At 44.1% G+C, this 20,866-nt stretch overlaps 1 protein-coding gene across 1 annotated transcript in view; it reads right to left on the bottom strand.

Annotated features, from left to right (window-relative positions):
• The window catches only part of ANO4 (anoctamin 4), a 445,798-nt gene that overhangs the window by 106,633 nt on the left and 318,299 nt on the right, over positions 1–20,866 (bottom strand). Inside the window, exons 10-12 of the mRNA XM_077168293.1 lie at positions 18,494–18,594; positions 15,462–15,506; positions 3,008–3,139 (exon numbers count right to left, since the gene is read on the bottom strand). Coding sequence (XP_077024408.1) covers positions 3,008–3,139; positions 15,462–15,506; positions 18,494–18,594 — 278 coding nt within the window. The remainder of the gene's footprint in view (positions 1–3,007; positions 3,140–15,461; positions 15,507–18,493; positions 18,595–20,866) is intronic.

Raw genomic sequence — 20,866 nt, 5'->3', positions numbered from 1 at the left:
AACACAACATCAAATGTTCAACTTTCTGTAAAACTAAGAAGTCACGTGGGACTGTGGACTGCATTTGGAAACCCTGGAAATCATGCCATAAATCCCAGAGCTCACTGACCAACGACTTTTGATTACTTTAAACTCATGTGACTATAAAAAAAAAAAAACAAAACTCCCATCCTTGTTTTTATTTTTCCTAATTGTATCAAGCAATCTTTCCAACTTCCAGTAAAAGCTTCTTCAAGTTTTACTTCTACACATTCATCAAAGGAATGTTGCCCAAGTGACAAGATAAATTTCAAAGAGAAAGAAATCCCTACTGCCCATAACATTCAGGACATTTATTTAATTTTTCATCTCCCTTTTACATGATAGAACTGCTGAAACTATTCTCTTGGTCCCACTGAAGTCTGGTTCTTAGGTTTGCTTCATTTCTGCTCTCCCCCTGCTTTTTTCTTCTGGATTCTCTTGCCCTAAAATGTCATATGTCATCTACCCTATATCATTCTTTTTTTTTAAGCAACGATACCAGGTCCTCCTCACATCTATACCCCATTCACAGAAAACGACTAGTGGGTCCTCAGACACTCCATCCTGCGTCATGCCTTTTTATTATCACACACACATTGGTCTCTCTTCTTGGGTATCTTTCCGTCCTTACCTACCTGGGCCTACCTTATTTTTCCAGACTCAGCTCAGCCATTTTGTTATTTGTGACCTATCCTCATTACTTACCAAACTTCTCCTCTGAACCTGGATAATCTATAATTCCTCTTTATAGTCACCCCCGCCATACCATTTACAATGATTTAAAATGGTATGTTACCTTCATGAGGCTGGGGCAAGGACCTTGCACTATTTATCCTTAAATTCTCTATACCCAAACAGTACTCGGCAAGAAGTGGATGTTAACTTAATGACTGCTGAATTAATCAATTATTGTGTGAATCAATAGTCAAACATTTCAAAAAAGTCCTTTCTAATATGAGAGGGTGATGGTTGAATATCTGTATCCCACGTGCTATCATTCCTCAGTTTTATAGATTTAAAATATTTCTTAAAAACATGATTCTTGGTTCCAGTCCCCAGTGATCCTGATGGTTCCCCAGGTGCTTCTGACTTTGAGAACTATGTTAAAAAACTTTGCTCTAAAGCAAGAACATCAGGAAACATAGGCAGCATGTCCAGAGGAGTGGTGAAGACCTTCCTCTTCCATCTGTCTATATCCTCTTAGACTAAACTACAACCCCAGAGCACATCCCACATAATTCACTGATTCTCCACCCACCCACCTATCTGTCCATCCACTTATCCATTTACCCACCCATACATTCATCCACTTACTCATCCACCTATCCATCCATCCACCCACCCACCCATCCACCTATCTGTCCATATACCCACCCACCCACCTACCCATCTATCTATCCATTTACCCACCCACACATTCATCCACTTGTTCATCCACATGTCCATTCATCTACCCACCCAACCAGCCACCCACCCATCCATCCACCCACCCACCCAACCACCCACCCACCCTTCCACCCACCCACCCATCCACCCATCCACCCAACCACCCACACTTCCACCCACCCACCCACCCACCCATCCACCCAACCACCCACCCACCCATCTATGCATCCACACATCCACCCATCCATCCATCTATACATCACAAATTTTGAGATCTCCTATTCTGCACTTGACACTTTCTTAGACAGGTGAGATGCAAAGGGAAAATCTGCATACAAATCCGACTCCAGACAAATATAAAAAGCAAACAGCCACTTTTATAAGATTCAAGATGAACAATATAGACCTGGCACAGGTTTAAATTAAGAGCAGGAACATGCTGGCTCTGATGCAAATTTTTCTTTACAGAAAATACCCATAGGTCTTGACCTCTGAGTTAACATTGTTCCCTCTTATTTTTCATGAAGGATTTAAGTAGGGTTTGGAGGCCAGGCTGTGAGTTTCACATCTTCAGCAACCCTTTTAAATGTTCAGAGAGCGTGGCTAGGTTTGCATCAATCTGATCCTTGAGGAGCCAAGGGCTAGCTCTATCAGAGGCTTATTGAATTGCTGCCCTTGCACTAGACTGAACTTGGTGAGCATTATACATTTTGATGTGGAACATCTATTCTTTGATTTTCTTCTCTCCGTTGCCTCTAGGGCTCCACAGACATTAATTGATTTTCTGTTGCTGAATCATGGCCCCATCTTGCACTCCCTACAACTGCATGACAACTGCCATTCAGTTTATTCCTTTCAAAATTGGCAACCCATTTTTTTTTTTTAAATCTGCTCCCCTTACCTTCCCTCTGGTAAGTCATTTTCCCCCACTGCTGGTGCAGGGTGGGACAGGAGCTCCAGGTTGTGTGCCGTCATTGGCATGCTTTTCTCTTGCACCACCTACACTGCCATCCACCCATTTTTTTTGTATCTCAGAAGCATCACAGTAAATTCTCTATCACTTTTGCAATTCTTCACAGGCTCGATTACTTTATTCCACATGTCAAAAGTGACAAACTCCTGCACGGAAACAGATGTGCCAGGAGGTAGGCTGTTAGGGAATCTGGCTTCTTCTGGGCTGACTTGCTGAAGAAAGGGGAACCGAGAAGTGGGGAATTGAGTTAAAACAAAACAAAACAAAACTCAAAAACCAAAATCAAACCAAACCATAACCAAACTTCCTTTTCAATAGGGAGCGGAGTAGGCGCCTCTCCGTGCCTGCAGGTCTGGGGGCTGCAGGCAGCAGCAGAGCCACAAGGCAGGGGGAGCCCGCCCCCCGGGTCAGGACAGTGAGCACACAGGACAAGCAGCACCCTTCCGTCCTGCGCCGTGAGATGTGGGTGTGGCTGTCACAGCAGTTAGCTTACTCCGATACTAGGGAAAGGGTTTGAACACCCTCGTTCTTTTAGGGGAAAAGGGCACCGGCCTGGAGTCAAAGCCGTGCAGGAAATGACCCCACTGCAGCTGCACATCCTAATAAGACACAGGCTTGAACACTCACTGATGGATCCTTTGCTGGCTGAAAGGGGCAGTGTAGCAGTCATTCTCCTCCAGGTCTGGCAGGGTCTCCTTGTCCAGCCTCATTGGCTTCTTAGGTAACCATCTCCGAAACCTGCTTATTTGTTTATCGATCCTGTGGTACATGGGAGGCAAGACCAAAGGGTAGAGCATGTCAACACTGCCCCGAGACAAAGGAAGCCACCACAGAGCCACAATCACGACGCCACATCCTCGGAGACGCCCACACTGCACTCACGAGGCCCCCATTTTACAGATTAACCACCTGAGGCTCAGAAAGAGGAGTGAGACCATGTGGGAAAGGTGAGAGCTGGAGCTCAGCACTCCCCACGCTGGGGTCTATGACATTGCAGTTGCAATTTACCTGCCCTCCGCATGCCAATAAATGGCCATGTTTGTTGACTAGAAGGCTCTGGGAAGGAGCAGACAGTCCCTTAAGCAAGGCAGCAGAGACCTTAACTCTTATATTCTGGAGGTTCTAGACATGAATTTTGTGCTTGGAAAGTCTCCCCATCTGAGGTCAGGAAGTGCTCTAGCTCAGGTTGACTCAGATGAGGGCAGCGGGGACACGGGCACATCACAGTGGGGTGTGCACAGAGAGCTCTAGGCCATGAGCTCCTTGCTGGGTCTCACACCTTCCCTGGGTAGCTCTGGGCCCGCCGCCAGCTCCCTGGCGCCCACCGCCTTCCTTTCAAGCCAACCCCATGCTCTCCTGGGCCTGGGTGTCAGGAGCACATGGACATTACTCTAGCCAGTGCATGCAGTGGTGCCCAAACAGGTAAAACACATCAACACCGGCATCCTAAACGTGGTTTCAAGCCACGGTTTCCTCCTTGTTCTCTCTGTATCTCAGATCTCTGCTGAGAAAACATCTGGTTTCTGAGGAGCCAGCCCCCCAGTCACTGCTTGCAGCCAGCCAGGAGAAGCGGAGCACACACCAGGCCGGAAGCTGAGCGAGCTGCCTCCCGTACCTATGGCACCCGCCTCCCCCAGGGGCTCCGATGCAGCAGCATCTCTGTAAGGCAGACTGAACAGGGATCGTTCTCACTTTGCACAATGTACAAGAGACCCATGGGGAGTGGCGATCCAGCCCAAATCACAGCCAGCAGATAGAACCAGGATTCAAATGCCGATTTTGGACTCTTGATTTTAGGGATGACCCTACAAAAGTAGTTGGTCATGGGGATCTCCACTTATGGACTGCAGAAGGAATAAACTTCCCTGGAAAAGAACATGGCTAAATGCTTTCTAAGTCTACTGACTGAAAACACATGGATTTTTATTTCTAGTTTTTTTAACTAGTTACATAGCAAATTATTCCTTTCAATGAAACTCTCAAGAGAGGGACATATCTTTTATCCAACCGACTCCAAATGAAAAGACAGTGGTCAACGGCCCTTTGACCACCTCCATGATTCTCAGCACTGTCCCGGCCTCACCATGCCCAGGGTCTGCCTGGCAGTGGCCCCCTCCTCAGGACACCTCCCCTCCACAGCTCTCGCAGGCAGCAAGCTCAGCAGCTGCTTCTCACTCTGGAGAGAATCTTACACGGCTCTAGGTCCTGACCCTCAAAGAGGTCACCAGTGGAGAAGCAGAGGTTTTATCCAGGGTCATATGTCCAGAAAGGGGCAGGAGGCTGGAAGGATAGAAAGCCCCAAGACATCAGGGGGAAAGGTTCCTGTGTCTCCCGTGCTTCACACCCCTGGCCTTCCTGCCTCGTAGAGAGGCCTCGTGGTGCAGTGGACGTGGGGACAAACTCGGGGAGGATGCCTGGATTCAAACCAGGCTCTGTAGCTGTCAGCAGCACGACCTTAGGTAAGTCACTGAACTCTGCCTTGCTTCAGTTGCCTCAGCTGTCAAATGGGCACGATGATGACACCCAACCTCAAAGGGTGGCTGTGCAGACTAACGGATTAATATTCATGCAGCATCTCCACAACAGCGTCCGACACACAGGGAGCAGAAGTGACTAATACTAGCTTTTCCATTTTGTTTTTCTCAAAAACAAGAATTTGTGTAACCAGTTGGACTTGCAATATTTTTCTCTTTTTGATTTTTAAGTCAGAGTTAATTGGGCTTTACCAGCTACTACCACTTATCCAAGTTCAATGATGCAGTAGACTCTTAAATTGGACTTCCTAGGCTGAGCTGGTGGCCTTCCCTGTAGCTTTTGACTGTATTTGGTTTGATTGCCTGAAAAGTCACTCAAGAAAGAGGACAATGGCCTCCCCCCAATTTTTTTTTAATAATACAGTTTTATTTCCCACACATCTCCAGTCTGCAGTCCTAATCGGATTATACTGTGCAAAGTTCACATTCTCACAGAAACTGGGATCTACGTGCAATGACTGAATTCAGTCCAGCTGGGGCAGTGCTTGGCATACCAGCAGATAGCAAATGAAGCTGTAAAAAAACTCAGGCATAAATGCTCTATGGAATAAAATGGCAGCTTTTGCAACCAGCTTGTGGCACCACAATTTAAATGAAATGTGGAGATGGCAGAGAGAGAATAGACTGGGGTAATGAAACATGATTAATTAATTGAAAAATGAGAAGCAAAGGGACTGAAAAGAAAGTAAGGGGAGGCCACTTGGCCTGGTGGGAAGCAGCTGGGATTTATAACTGGACATCTGAAACTTAAGCCTGGCTCTGTTGCTTATCAGCTATGTGACCTTCACAGATATGTGAGCTTTCTGAGACTGATTTTCCAGTATTATAACATGGGGTGATATTAATAGCAAATGATTATAATAATAATAATACCCATTTTAACAATCTCACAGGGTCGTTAGGAAGTTTAGGAAAGATGGTGTATATGGAGAAGCTGCCAGGAAAATAGCAAGGTTTATTATTAACTTCTTAAGGACCATGAGGCCGATGCAAAGGTGATGGGAAACAGCAGAACTAGGCTTCTGAAACATTATAGTGGAAGGAAAGGGATTCAGAAGAACATCTTAAAACTACCCCCCTGAGACCTATCTGGGGGTGGAAGATGGACTGGTCTTCATCGGAGCAGCCTGGGCAGAAGCAGGTGCCCTAAGAATGGCTTATCCAGGTTTCATCACGCTCTCTGGAGCATGCCACGTACTCTTCACAATGCAGGAATGGACACTCCAACGTGTTCCGCAGTTTATGTCCTCTTGTCTACGGAGGCAGAATGGCCCTCCAAAGGTGTCTGCACCTAATCCCTGGAGCCTGTGAACATATTATGTTGCTCGGCAAAGGGGACTTTGCAGATGTAAGCAAGGCTACCAACCTTACGAAAGGGAGATTGTCCTGGATTACTTGCCTGTGATACATTTAATCAGGTGAGCCCTGTAAAAGCAGAGAAATTCCTTTGGCTAGAGTTAGGAGAGATGGGGAGGAAGGGAGGTCAAAGAAATGCAGGGTGAAAAGGACTAGATTCTGCCACTGTGGCTCGAAGATGTAGGGGTCATGAGCCAGGGAGTGTGAGCAGCCTCTAGGAGCTGAGAATGGCCCTTGGAGAGCAGCCAGCCATGAAACAGAGCCCTCAGTGCCACCACTGCACTGGACGGAATCATGCCAGCAGGAAGTGGGGTCTCACCCAGAGCTTCCAGTTAATTTCCACGCTGGCTGACTCCTTGATTTCAGGGTTGTGAGACCAGAGCATAGAAATCAGTTGAACCCCACGGACCTACAGAACCGTGAGATAATAAATTCGTGTTGTTTTATGCTGCTAAATGTATGAGACTTCATCAGAGCAGCAACAGGAAATGAAAACAGCTCTTAAAACAGTCCTGGTCTCATCCTCTCCTCGGAACATGACCTTGGCTGGGCAGGATCTCCTGTGCTAAGGCTGACATCCCACAAGCTGCTGCCAGCTTCCAGTAAAAGAGCTTTGGGAACAGGAGTCTATTTCCCTGAGGCAGGATGACGCATCCGTGCTCCCCTGGGCTGCTCTTCCACAATCACACTCCTTTCTCCAAAATGAGCCACTCAGATGTCGGTGAAGATCCCCTCAACCAAGCAAGGGTAAAACACAGTGCCAAGTCAAGGGGCTAGAAGGTGGGTGCTCAGGTTGGATTTTGGATTCTGCCATTGTATATCAGTGTGGTCTGGGACCAGCCTAAGTTTCCTTAGCTCTAAATTGATGGTTGACCAGATGCTCTTTAGATCTAATATGTTGCTGGTGATTTGTGCAACAATATTTTGGTTACAGCCCTCCAAACAAATTTGATTTAATAGAGAGCTTCTCTTTACCACATATAATGAATACTGTTTGGCACAGAGTGATGGTCTTTGGAGTGGGCCAGAAGTGGGTTCACCTCCTAGGCACACAGCTTGCTGGCCATGAGTTCTTGAGAAGGTGGGAAAGTGACTAAATTGCCCTGTGCCAACAGGACCTGTGGCGTGAGGCAGTGGTGAGGACTCAATGAGATAATCAGTATCGAGTGTTTGTACAATGCCTGGGAGAGTACACAGTTGCTCAATCAAGCTGTGACTTCTAGGATGAAGAAAATGATGATGACAGTGATGATAAACTGATTCTCATTTATAAATCGATATCCGTGCTCCTGTGATAAATCTATCACTACAACTAATAAATGTCCTCAAACTTGTAAACCTGAAACTTACTTAGAAATGTACAAGTTGAAAAAACAACTAAACAGAAATCATGCCACTCGTCTCCTTGGTATTAGGGTAGTACTTACTTAATAAATTGTCCACTGACAGGGAAGAGAAAAGTGCCAATGTTGGCTTAATGACTCAGCACTGGTTCTGGTTGGAGACCCTGTCACCTGCCCCATGTCTGCCATCTATGAGCACCGTCTGCTTCCAGATCCGCGGGCAAATCGACACAGAAAATGGGTCACTCATTTGGACATGCCTGGCCTTGACTTGTCAAGTTAATACCTGGACTAAAAGGTACATTACTTTTATGGAATGCTGTTCTGACATTAAGTTCAGGGTCTCCCCTAAACGCTGGTTCATGGCAGGTGGGAGAATGGCTGGAGAGAGATGGCAGCGCAGCGAAGGAAATGGCACAAACGTGCCAGCTCTGCCACACCCGCTGTGGCCCTGGCAAGGTTCTGCCTAGCCTCCTTGACCCTGGCTCCCTCCGCTCTGGGCGGAGATAATCATCCATATGTTGCAGCCCATGATGATAAAGAAACGGACACCTGAAAGCACTCCACTCCCAGCACATCACCCTTCAGCAGGCCACTGCGAGTCACCCATGGAGCACAGATCCCAGCCTGGGTGCAGGGTGAATGCTGAGGAGCAGAAGACAAGGTCTTTAACCTCCAGCCACATCCCAGGAGGGGGGTCTGCCTTAATGACCACTTCATTAGACTGAATTAATCACAACAGGCATACTTCAGGGACACCTGCTTTCCCCCCAGGCCAGAATATTATATACAAGTATCTTGTTCCTAAGAGCTAGATTAGATTTTAGGGATGATATGCCCAGAGGCATCTACAGACTCACTCTCTCTCTCAATCTCTCTCTCTCTCTCTCTTTCTCTCCCCCCCACACAAAACAGAGGCTTTACACAGCCCCACACTGCAGTAAATGAACCCTTTTGGACTGATATCAAACAACAGGAGGCTTGGATTTCTCTTTCCTTTTCTTGGTGCCAGCTTCTCTCTGAGTGGACATAACGGATCTTTGGAAGCTAATGTGATTCTTTTAGGTCATGGGGACTATTTGGGGCACAGGTTAAATATCATTATTGAAGAGTCGAAAGGCTTTAGAACATTTACATATATTAGTATTTTAAAACAGACATGGACATATACGAGCACTTTTGGCATTCTGCCTGTGTGCTTATCTGCTAGGATTATGGCGGCATTGAGTGTGCAATGCGAGAGTGTCCACAGTTCGCTCTGGCGAGAATTACACGGGATTACGTCACGCGAGTGTGCACAGCCGGGTGGGCGTGTCACAGTACCGGGGCTTCAGCTACAAGTCATTCACAATAATCAGATTTGTCTCTTTGTAATCGCATTTTTTACGGACTATACTTGTACTACTTTGAGAAGGCAAAAAAGGAGAGGGGCAGAAAAAAGGTGATAAATTCCCCCTCTTAAATGTATAGGTCATGTCTAATGCCGGTAAGCCTACTGAAAGATGTGTCAAATCTGCATTGACTAGAACAAGAACTGGGATAAAAAGAGGATTTACTCCAAAAAATACATGTTGGAATTACATGAGTGTGTTTTACGTGATTGAGGTGACTTTTAAAATAAAGATACTTGTGAAAAGCATGTTTAACTTCTGCTCAGAGTTTACAGTTTTTAATTAATTTCTCTTATCCTTAAAGGAGATAGGTTTCTTTAGGGATTTGTTCCTGTATTAATGAAATTAAATATCATTTATATGGTTGGCCTTAAAAGCCAAATTAAATGTCCACATTTAGTATGAAATGAGTATTTTAGAGTACAGAAAGTCAGCCGTTTATTCCTGGTGGGGAGTGGTAAAGATGCCCTACAGTTTGGAATATCAGGGCTGGGTAAGAAAGAAACAGACACATTCCTCAACACCTAAATCCATCTATTCTGAAGATAAACAATGACACACAGTTAAAATAGATGCAAAAATTTCCAACTAACTGCATTGTAAAATTTACACCCAGACACTGGGCTTCAGAAAATGACAGGATCACTGCAATGTCTGGAAGTTAATTCTATGAGTAAGCAATGAAGCAATGGAGGCCATTCTGAATCAAGGTGCCAAATAGCCCAAGTCAGCCTTCTTTCTTTTCTACTTTGGCCCAGAACAGAATCTCCCAGTGCCCTCCAATACCTAAATTCTTCCTTGGTTGTACTCTGCCTACTTGCAGCAAGATTGACTTTTTTCAGGCCAAAGATTCAGAAACAAGGATTTCCCAAGCTCTTATTCACTCAAAGCTTCTCTCTTGTCTATAGACATGGAGAATATATAATCCTCTTGGCTAGTGTTCTTATTCCTTAATTTCTTCTTTCTCCCTTCCTCTCCTCTGGAATCATTAAGGTAATGGAGAACCCTCACTATGTCTCATTTCTCAGGATTTATCAGTCCTCAGCTAGCCATAACCCAGTTTCCATTACCTTCTACTCTAATGGATGGTTCTCAAATGTGGTCCCAGCCCAGCAACATCAGCAAAACTTGGGGTTTTGTTAGAAATGAAAATTTTTGGACTCCACTGAGCCCTAATGAATCGGAAACTCAGGGGATGGGATCAAATCCTCCAAAGGTTTGAGAACCGTCACCCCATGCAGAGTGCTGCCATGGAGATTACCAACAACTTCTAGATATTCATGGAGATTACCAACAACTTCTAGATATTCAAACCCATTCTCACTTCTCCTCTTTCACCAGAGGCTGCAGAACACTCCTTTTAGGAGCTCTTTCACTGGTGCTATGACACTGCACTCCCTTACTTTCCTCCTAGTTCTCAGATTATTTCTTTTCAATCCCCATGTCATCTCCTCCTGCCCCCTAAACACAAGTTTTCCCAAGGAATTGCCACTGGATTCTTCTCTTCACTGTTTATATCCCTTCCTGGGATAGTCCATCCACTCCCATAGCTGAGATCACGACTTCTATGGTTTTGACTCCCATTCGGGATCCTCTAGTTTACTTCTCATTTCACCTGCACTGCCATCATTTCCAACGTCTCAAAGACCTACTGTGTGTTACAATCCAGCATGATTAAAACAAAGTCATCATCTTCTTCTCCACTCCTGTACCTCTTCGGATTCCATTCTTCTTTTACTTCCAACAGTATTTTCCCTATCACTTAGGCAGGGAAACCTCTTTCTCCCCAACTCCTAATTTTGAAATAGTTGATAAATGCTGAATACTTGTGCCTATAACATCATCATCTTTCTCAAATACTTTGTTATATTGCCCTGTAAATTTATTTTTTGTCTATTCAGGGGACAGAACTATGATTAAAGGGTGAAAACTACAGAGAGAAAGATTAAAGCTTATTTTACAGAAGAACTTTCTAACAGTCAGAACCGTCCACAGATGGGTTTGAGAATATTCAGTCCTCAGTGATGTTCAAACATGGGCCGGACACCATATAGCAGAGAACCTTAGCAAAGGGTTAAGTATGTGATGAGTGGAAGGACTTGATGACAAATCGGATACCCCATCTAGCCTCAAGATTCAGGTTCTTATATCACTATTTGTTAGTTAGTTAGTTTGTTTTTTAGCCCTCATTACCTACCCCTCCCCATTGTTTGAGCAAATGTTTCAATCCCAAGCCTATGTCTGAGACCTTATATATACCTGATGTTTGAATGCTCTTCTTTGTGACATTCTCCCCCCACCCCCAACTCCAATGTGTATGGAGAGTCACTCATTCACTCACTCCACCTGTAATGTGTTAGGCGATGGAACTAGAGAATGGACAAATGCTCATAAATTACAGCATGGGGTGATGGGAGCAGAGAGTGCCAAAAGGAGAACAGGGAAGAGGCATCAGTGAACCTGGCCAAAAGGCCCAAACACGTGGGTGGAGTTTAGAAGACTGTGTAGGAGTTATGTAGGTGAACAAGATGGGAAAGAACCTTCCAGAAGGACCACTAAACCTCTATCCTGAGTGAGGATAAAGTTTGTAACTTAATATGGAAAGAACAAAGAGTAGTGGGAAGGCAGGGGTGGGTAAAGACAATTTATAAAGAGCTTTTCTTCATGCTGATGGCTTTTAACTTTATTTCGACGACCATGGGTCCATGGGTGTGCTGTTCTGAAAGTGTTATATACCTCAGAAAAGCCACATTCTCTTAATACTAACCCAATCCTGTGGGGGCACACCTATTGTAGGGTGGGGTCTTTTAATTAGGTTGTTTCCATGGAGATGTGACTCACCCAATCTCAGGTATGACCTTTTGATTAGATTATTTCCATGGAGTTTTGACACCACCCATTCAAAGTAGGTCTTAATTCATTTACTAGAGTCCTTAAAAGAGCTCACAGAGAGAGAAAGAGTTCAGAACTGACATGGAGAGCAGAGAAACGAAACCAAGACACAGACATTTGAAGATGCTATGCTAAGAGATGAAATACAGATGTTGCTCTGGAGAAAGCTGAGTGATGGCCCACAGAAGCTTAGAGAGCAGGCCACTAGAACCAGGAGCTGAAAGCAACAAAACCTGGCCAGTAGATGTCACCATGTGCCTTCCCATGTGACAGAGAAACCCTGGAAGTGATCAGCCTTTCTAGAGCGAAGGTATCCTCTTGTTGATGCCTTAATTGGGACATTTTAATGGTCCAAGAACTGTAAACTTGTAGCTTAATAAACTCCCGTTATAAAGCCAACCCATATCTGCATTTCTGGCAGCTTTAACAAATTAAAACACAGACCAAAACAATGGGGTAGCCAGCATGGGATATGATCAGATTTGCTTCTTAGGAAGATGATAGGAGGAGAGTTTGGTAGGGGGTCAGGACAAAGCAGGAAGATAAATTGATGTAAGCAGAGACATCTTTATACCGATACTCACAGCAGTGTTATTTACAATCGCCAAAAGATGGAAGCAATCCAAGTGCCCATCAACAGATGAGGGGATAAACAAAATACAGTATATACATGTGATGGAATATTATGTAGCGGTAAGAAGAAATAAGGTCCTAAAGCACAAGACAACATGGATGAACCTTGAGGACACAATGCTGAGTGAAATAGGTTAGACAAAAAAAAAACAACAGACACTGGATGATTTCATTAATAGAATGAACAGAACTAGCTAGAATATGTGAACTCAGAGTCTTAAAACACAGAATATAGGGACACAGAAATAGAGAGACGCTAGAGAAGGGGGAGCGGCTACCTAATATGAACAGAATTTTTAACGAGGTTGGACTTTAATGTTTGGGAATGGATAGAGGTGAGGGTAGCTCGTTATTGAGATTCTAAGTTACAGTGCTGTATTGTAGGTGAATTTGGTTGAAAGTGTCTTTGAGAGGTTGAAAATGTTTTCTGACAGTCATGTATGTTACAAATTAACACTACAAACGTACACAAGTTCTTGTATGAACTGATACAAATGTATGACACTTGCCCAAGCATTAACAACAGAGTGGTACATGGGGGAAATGGCCTAGTGCAAGCTACAGATCAGTTAACGGTGATAGCTTAATATTCCGTCATCAACAGTAAAAGATTTACCATAACCATACTAGGCATCACTAATGGGGGGTGGGGGGATAAGGAATGTGGGGTGTTTTGGGTTTTCTTTTTTGTGTCTGTTATTTTTCTTTCTGGAGCTATGAAAATGGTCTAAAATTGAGTGTGACAGATGATTTCACAACTAAGTGAGGACACTGTGAGACACAGATTGTATACTTCGGAGGGAATATATGGCAGGTGAATATATTTCAATAAAATCTGCAGACAAAAAATTTGACGTAAGACAGGCAAGAGGCGATGAGAGCCCAGTTATAGTGATGACAGAGGGCCATGCATGGGTTCTAGAAGTTCTATGGGCATTGTCTACAGGACTTGAGAGATGGATTAGAGAGGGTGAAACATTCTGAATTATCCTTAGGTTTTAAATTAGGTAACTGGGTGGGTACTGGGGCCATGGAGAAAATAACTACATGGCAAGTAAAATCAAAAGACAGTTAGTGGAATAGTCAGTACAGGGCAGAAGGAAGGAGACCCTAGAGGATGGATAACAAGTTCAGAAACAGAAATGGAATAGGAGAGGTGCAAGGACATAAGGCTATTATTATAAATACTACATGCCACAGTCACTAGTCGATACCATTTGCTGCCCACCTCCCATACTAGGTGTACTGCTCAGTGCTCTGGCACCTCCATCTCTACATTCCCGTGAACCCTGCATGGTAGGAATCAGTATCCACATCTGACACGTGAGGAAAACCTAGCTTCGGAGATCTGAAGGAACTTGCCCAGTCGTCCGGTGCCAAGCGCGAGCCCAGCCTTCATGAGCCTCAGGGACATGCCCTGTCCCACCACACTGACCTTACCGAATCGAGGCTGCTTGGCACATCTGGACAACAGTAAGACTGCCCTCCACCTCCATCCTTTTTTAGCAATTGAAATATACTGCATCCTACACGCTGAAACAGTATCATGAACAGACATGATACTCCCACAGTGTTGTCAAAGTTGGGGGAATCTTCTCTTCCCCTTGTCATGCTCCCCTTAGGTTTTATTTGCTTTGGGTTCGCAGCCATTTCATCTAGAGTCAGTCAACCCCCTTAACTGAGAAGGTGGAGATGGATCCTATACAGACCAAAAGTGTGGTGTGGTCCCAGGACCAGGGAGCATCAACAATACCTGGGACCTCGTTAGAAACAAACTTCTTCGGCTTAACCCTAGACCTACTGACTCAGGAACTCTGGGTGGAGCACCTGCAACCTGTGTTTTAACAACCCAGGGGATTAAAATGCTGGCCGAAGTTTGAGAATTTCAAATTTGAAAGGTTCTGATACAGGCTAAAGTACTGCACTAGGCTTTTACAAAAGGTCATTATGTGAAAAGGGACTTTATCTAAATCAGGTGGAATCCAAGCACTGTATCTACTGCTTTATGGAAGGGGAACTGATAATACAGATGTTGCATAGGGAAAATTTGGGAAATCACAACATCTGAGTTTCTTTGGATGCCAAAGCCCACAGTATACTTTGTTGAGTTACATGTGCATTTGAGTAAACCCTCTAAAATGTATCACTCTTTGACTTATCACTCTGTAAAGCATATAAACACCAATTCTAAAATCTTACAGAACTGAGATCACCAGGATTTTCAGAGAAATCCAATGATTTCCCAATTTAACCATCAACTTACTGGAACCATGAGGCCAATTAAGATTTTGAAATTAGATTCATCAATGATCACAAGAGAACCAACAACAAAAAACAACCAAGAGAAACAAGCTTTGGAAGGACAGAAAATAAATGCAATCCATATACAGCAGGGCCCTTTTTTTTTTTTAAATTATGAACAGGGTAGAATGGCTTTTGAGTGAGGTAATATATATATATCTGCACACTTTGTTAACTAAACTTTACAAGCATAGGCAGCTTCTGCCCTGGGACTGCAGCAGCCAGGGGCGCTGTGAGAGGGTGAACGTCTGCACTGCAAGCTTTGAGGGACCACACAGCGGAGGGAGGAATTTGCGTGACAAAAATAACATTCAGGACAAAGATGCTCCAAATGTCTGGGATTTGTAGTCATTTATCTAATTGAATGGCCTAACAAAACAACAGCCCTGACACACCTGCAGACGGATGTGTTTTCTCCAAGGGTGGAGAATTCACAGGGAAGACGGAGAGGAAATTTCTATCCTTGCTTCTTTTCAGGCCAACCTGAAAACAGCTCTTTTTGAAATGTATATGGCAGCCATTTTTTCCATGAGACAAAGGCCCATCTTTCCCAGCTGGTGGCTCCCTGTACTGCTGGGGTGGACAGGCCAGGGACCAAACAAACACTGTCACCACCGCGCACGCCACTGACCTGCTCATGAACTTGTACCGACGGGGCAGGTAATAGATTTTTCTCCTGGAAGGACAGCAAAAATGAGGCCAGTCGAGAAGAAAAGCCATCGTCAGTTACAGTTTGGACTAGCGAGGAAGGAAAGGAGATTGAAGATAGAAGCCTGTAAGAGGTGGAGAAGGAAAAACTAAAAAGAGATTAACAGTGAGAAATGCAGCGGGAACACAGGGCACGCGTTTTTGTCATGAGAGCTTAAGAAACAATTTCGATTGCTATTTCTTCCTCTCTACATTACCGTCATATTTTACTGTTGTGCCTCATCTACAAAATAGGTAGAGAGTGATAATAACTAACCTGTACGGGCAGGACACTGAGAACCTCCGACACCCACTGCGAATGAGCACACTGGGGCGTGCTGACCCCTGGCCCTGCTCACAGGTGAACTAAACAGGGAACACCAAGGAATCCTGGGAAACTTTAAAAAACTTAACTAAAAGAAGGATCTATTTTATTGCTGTAAAAAAGCATGTTTTAAAATATTAAAGATGTGACTTCTTTGTGTAGCTTGAAGGGAGAGCACTTGTGCACGATGCTTTATTAAAATGTAATCTCCCTTTCCACGTTTTGGGCTTCACGCAATGGCACAGCAATGAAACTGATGTGGTTTGTATGTGTTTAGAACGGCACTGGGCCATCTCATTTTTAGAAAATAGAAAGCTGACATCCCACAACATTTAGCATATTTGTGAAAACTTAAAAATGTATTCAGGGCATATAGGTATTTAAGAAGTAGGTTTTATTGGCGATTTACCCCAATAAGCCTATTTCTCAATTTCCTTTCGAAGCTGTAGGGACAAAAATCCAAGAAAACTACAACCAAATTCTAATTGTAAATTCCGTAGTGCAGCTACAGAAAATAATAAGATTCTTTGGAGGCACTTAAATTCAGCCAAATTGGTGTTTGTACACTTTGTTGAAATGAAAAGGTGGGAGAATTTCTCCTTTGGACACGCTGTATTAGCTTCTGAGGCCACTTATACGCCTGAAACTGTGGGCAAAGTGATAGCACAATTTTAAATACCCATGTTGCCCCACTAAAGCTATGCTTAGTTAAAATCATATCAGTATTAATGAGGCCAATTAGTGGCAGACATTAATAATATTTTATCCTAAAATTGTTGCCCTGCAACAATTCCTAGATTTAAAAAGAAGAAAATTATTATTCACAGTTATTATGGTTTTCATTTTTATTGTTTGGATCACAGTCTATTAAGTTGCATAAGAAAATTAACGCTGCTTGGAGGCAGCATGTCCTGCCACATAACAGGCCTGCAGACGTGATGTCTGTGATGTGGAGAGGCCCCTCAGACACGAAATCTTTCCAGGTTCTAAGGGGACCGACGTTTCCTTTCCACTGCTCCTGTCTCCACGACCGGCTTGGGTTTTTTGCTAGAGAAGGATGGTTCTTTCGTGATATTTCTACTGGGGTGTGATATCAATTTCAGTAAGTTTCACTATCTAACATTTATCAAAAGGCAGACTTTTGCCTGTCTGATTCTATGTAAGTATTCCTTGTAGTGGTTTCTTTTACTTTTGTTTTGTGTGTGTGTGTAATAACAGGTGAATTGATATTAGATAGTATAACAATTTTCAATGGAAGCTAAATTAAATCATCTTTCTCTTTCTGAGTGGTTATTTATATACATACACACTTTTAAAAAATCCTTGTGTTCTCAGATTTCTTTCCTAAACATTTAAAATTCAAAAATAAATCATAATATCTGAACTGTGTTGATCTACATTAAGAATTTGGCCTGGAGGCAAACAGATAGTAGAAATCCCAGCTTCTATTTTTACTTGGTATTAAGGTATAAAGGCCAATAAACAAAGACAATAAAACATACCAGGGAGATACAGTACAGGTCTATGAAGGGAAGTTGCCCTTTTCTAAATGTATACCTAGTAGCTCTCTGTTCGTGAGACTGTAGCTGATTCTTTGCTTCTGTAACTTCCCACAGCTCATTGAGAATTGATGCCAGTTGCCTAGCTCCAAATCTTCTGACTTGGTCATTCGAATGCTGTTTGCAAACTTAAAGGATCTAATTCTTTAGTCCCTCAGAGCTGTCCGTGGTACTAAATTTGCCCCCCCCTTCTTTAGGACAGTGTACCCCCGCCTCCCCACTTCTGGCACCGCCCCTCCCCCCACATATCTTGGCATTTATACTTTTAGGTTTAATATTTTATTGTATTTATATCTAGCAAATGAAGATATAGTTTCCTTAATTCATAATAAGACTATTCACTGTGAGATAAAGGTAAATTAATCATTTTAAATAATTAAGCAATCTGCAAAAATTTATTTTTTATGCCCCACGGAATAAATATCAATGCTTATGTTTGCACAGTACTTATGGCCTGACTTTTGTGTTATTTAAAAGTAGATTACTTCAGGCAGGCCATGGTGGCTCAGTGGCAGAGTTCTCACCTACCATGCTGGAGACCCGGGTTCGATTCCCAGTGCTGGCCCATGTTAAAAAGTAATAATAATAAATAAAAATTTTTTTTAAAAAAGGTTACTTTAAAAAGCAGATCACACTTTCATGAAATTTCTTGAAGCTGCTTCTATGGCAGCAGGGTTTTAGTGTTTTTCTGGGTTCATCCTGAACGCTGCCTTGGGGGGGACCAGGCAGTAGGGAACATGAACCCCTCCTATGCCACTGAGGCTCGGAGCCTGGCCTTCCCAGGCGTTCGCACACAGGACTTCTTAGGGCGACGCCCGCAGGAAATGGGCACGCTGCTCTGAAAGCAGTCCTTTCTCACAAGCACTTGAAATATCTACCTGCTAATGACTGAAATCGCCAGAAAACGGCACAAAAAGCTAGGAAATCATTATCAGCCATGAAGACTTATTTGCATTCTCTAAACATTTGAAGGATTTTCTTCTCTAACAGCTTTCCAGACTACATTTCAGTTTTATTTGTTCCGAGAGAGCGCAGCACATTAGGTTTACAGGGAAGCAGCAGAGAGAGCGGGAAAAATACTTTCACACCTACCTGAAAGGCATCCTGACATTCATTTGCTCTGCATATCTTCCGAGGACTTCCCACGGGGCATGTAACTTCACAAAGATAATGTCACTATTTACTAGAGAGGACTGAAACAGAAAAAAAGAAACTAAATTGAAAAGTATATCCAAGCCTCCTACGGTTTAATTTAAACTGAGTGGGAACTTCGAAAGCGTGAACTTCTACTGAGCCGTGGCTCACCCTCCGGCAGAATGTCGGACCCTGAGCGCGCACACACTCACTTCACAAACGCCCCACTGGACACCAGCCACCGGAGCCCAGCTGTGAACCACACAGATAAAAATGGGGCTTGCATTTTTGCAAAAGAAGCTAGGCAAGAACAAGTTAAAAAGAGAGGGATAAATCCAGACAGTGACAAGATAACAAGGTAATGAGCGAAGGAGCGACGAGCAGGGAAGCACACACTCCTCTGTCCAAGGGGCAAGATGAAGTCCCTGGCCAAGGTGACACTTGAGCTGAAACGTAAAAGGGAAGGAGCCTCTGGGGTAAAAAGTATGATGAGAGTTCCCATGTCGCGTGCCCATCCCTGGTGTGTCTGAGGGAGAGAAGGAGGGCAGAGCGCTGGAGCCACAGGCGGCTGGACTTGATTCTGGGAACCCACTGTGATTTAGGTTGGAAAAGGTCACTCTAGCTACCGGAAGGGAGGGCTGCAGTGAAATGAGACAGCTGGAGAGAGGCTCCTGCCATCCTCCAAGTAAAAGCAGTACTGGTGAGAAGACGGAGGGCGGAAGAGCTGTGGGGCTTAAATCTGGGTTGATACCAGCCATGCTTTTCCAAACTATTGAGTTTTTTGGCCCCAAACCTTTGCTTCCTCTGGGGCTTCCCATCAACACGGAACTAGACAAGGAAGTAAAACTAGGACTTCACCCCCCAAAACCACGCCACAGGTTCTGGTCCATGATTCTGACCACAGGAAAGGAATATAAGCCAAGCAGGCTCCTGGGGTGGGCAGAGGAAGGAGTTATGGGGGAGGCAGAAGGAAAAGTGAAAAATCAGTGGGCTAAACCAGTTTAAATTAGTAAAGCAACCAATTATTTATCCACATCTTTTTCACATAGGGTCCTTCTGGACTGCATGCCATTTAAATGTTTACAGCTTAGCAATGCTGGCAGATAATGTTAGGCGTTTGTGGCTAAATTCCCCTTACAAGAGTATTTATAAACAATCCAATTGTTTTGCACAGCTGAGAAAGCTACAAACTCAACCTACATGCTCTAACTGGAATAAATGTGCATTACAGGGAACTGTTTTTAAATGACAAGTGATTCTTAATTGCAATTCATTTCTCAGACTTTAATTCCAGTTATTCTTATAAATATGACTTACTTGACATGAATTCCTCCAGATATTATGAAAGTCAAACCGGTGCAACTATGATAATCTGAGGGGCTCTGGTAAGTGCTGCTCAATTTCCCACTAGTTGGGGGGTCAGGCTCACCTCTGCACTGAGGGCAGGGGGTGCCCTGTGATCTGCTCTGAAAATCAAACTTCCCGCCAGTTCAGGCTGAAATAGGGCTTTGCCTTGTAGCCTGGGACAAGGAGTCCCTGATTACACCCCCTGAGGACAAGGAATGTCTGCTTCATTCGTGGTTGGATCCTTGGCTTACAGACTGCCTGGCCCAGGGGAAGACACAGCCGACACTGGCCTGATTTATGAATACAGCTAGTGAGCGGTGAACAGTCAGGCCCCAGCACGGCGAGCTGCGTGTTGGCCGCAGTGACTCTGGGAGGTGACCGCAGATGGAGGGCCAAGCCCAGGAGCTAAGACGGCAGCACCACTGAAACTGGGACCGTAAAGTCTATCCCTTCCCACCAACTGCCTTTCTGCTTAGCGGCCATCCTGAACGGGGTGCTCAGAGCTAAGCGGTCCCAGGTGAAGGATGAGCTCCTGGGCAGCAAGTTCCAAACAGAATGATGAGAAGCCCAGCATGCACACACAGCTGTGGGCTCAGGCCACGCGTGCCTGCTGGACACACTGACCCCCTGGGAGGGTCCTGTAGCTGAGCGGCTGAGCACGTCCGTGCTTTGGAAAAAGCTGCTGCTTGTTTTTCAAAATATAGTACAGTTTTCCAAGTTACAAAGCAGAAAATCTTTTTTTTTTTTTTTTTTTGGTAAGATCAGCTCTTTTTTCCTTGTTTATGTTAAAGATTATACTTCAGAGTCTAAGAAAGTTTTGTGCCTTCCCCACTTGGGAGTTTTAATTGTGATAATGGGAATTCTTTAAATTCACCTAGCTTTCCTACAAGGTTTTACACTTGCCATTGTTTCTTCTTTCACTTTCCTATGAGAAAGAAAGAGCAAAACTGCATAATACAGGAAGATAGGACATGGGGAAGTGAT

This window comes from Tamandua tetradactyla, chromosome 7 (assembly GCF_023851605.1).
Source record: "Tamandua tetradactyla isolate mTamTet1 chromosome 7, mTamTet1.pri, whole genome shotgun sequence".
Classification (NCBI taxonomy): Eukaryota; Metazoa; Chordata; class Mammalia; order Pilosa; family Myrmecophagidae; genus Tamandua; species Tamandua tetradactyla.
Note: the sequence above shows the minus strand (reverse complement) of the source record. Positions and strands in the feature narration are given on the sequence as shown.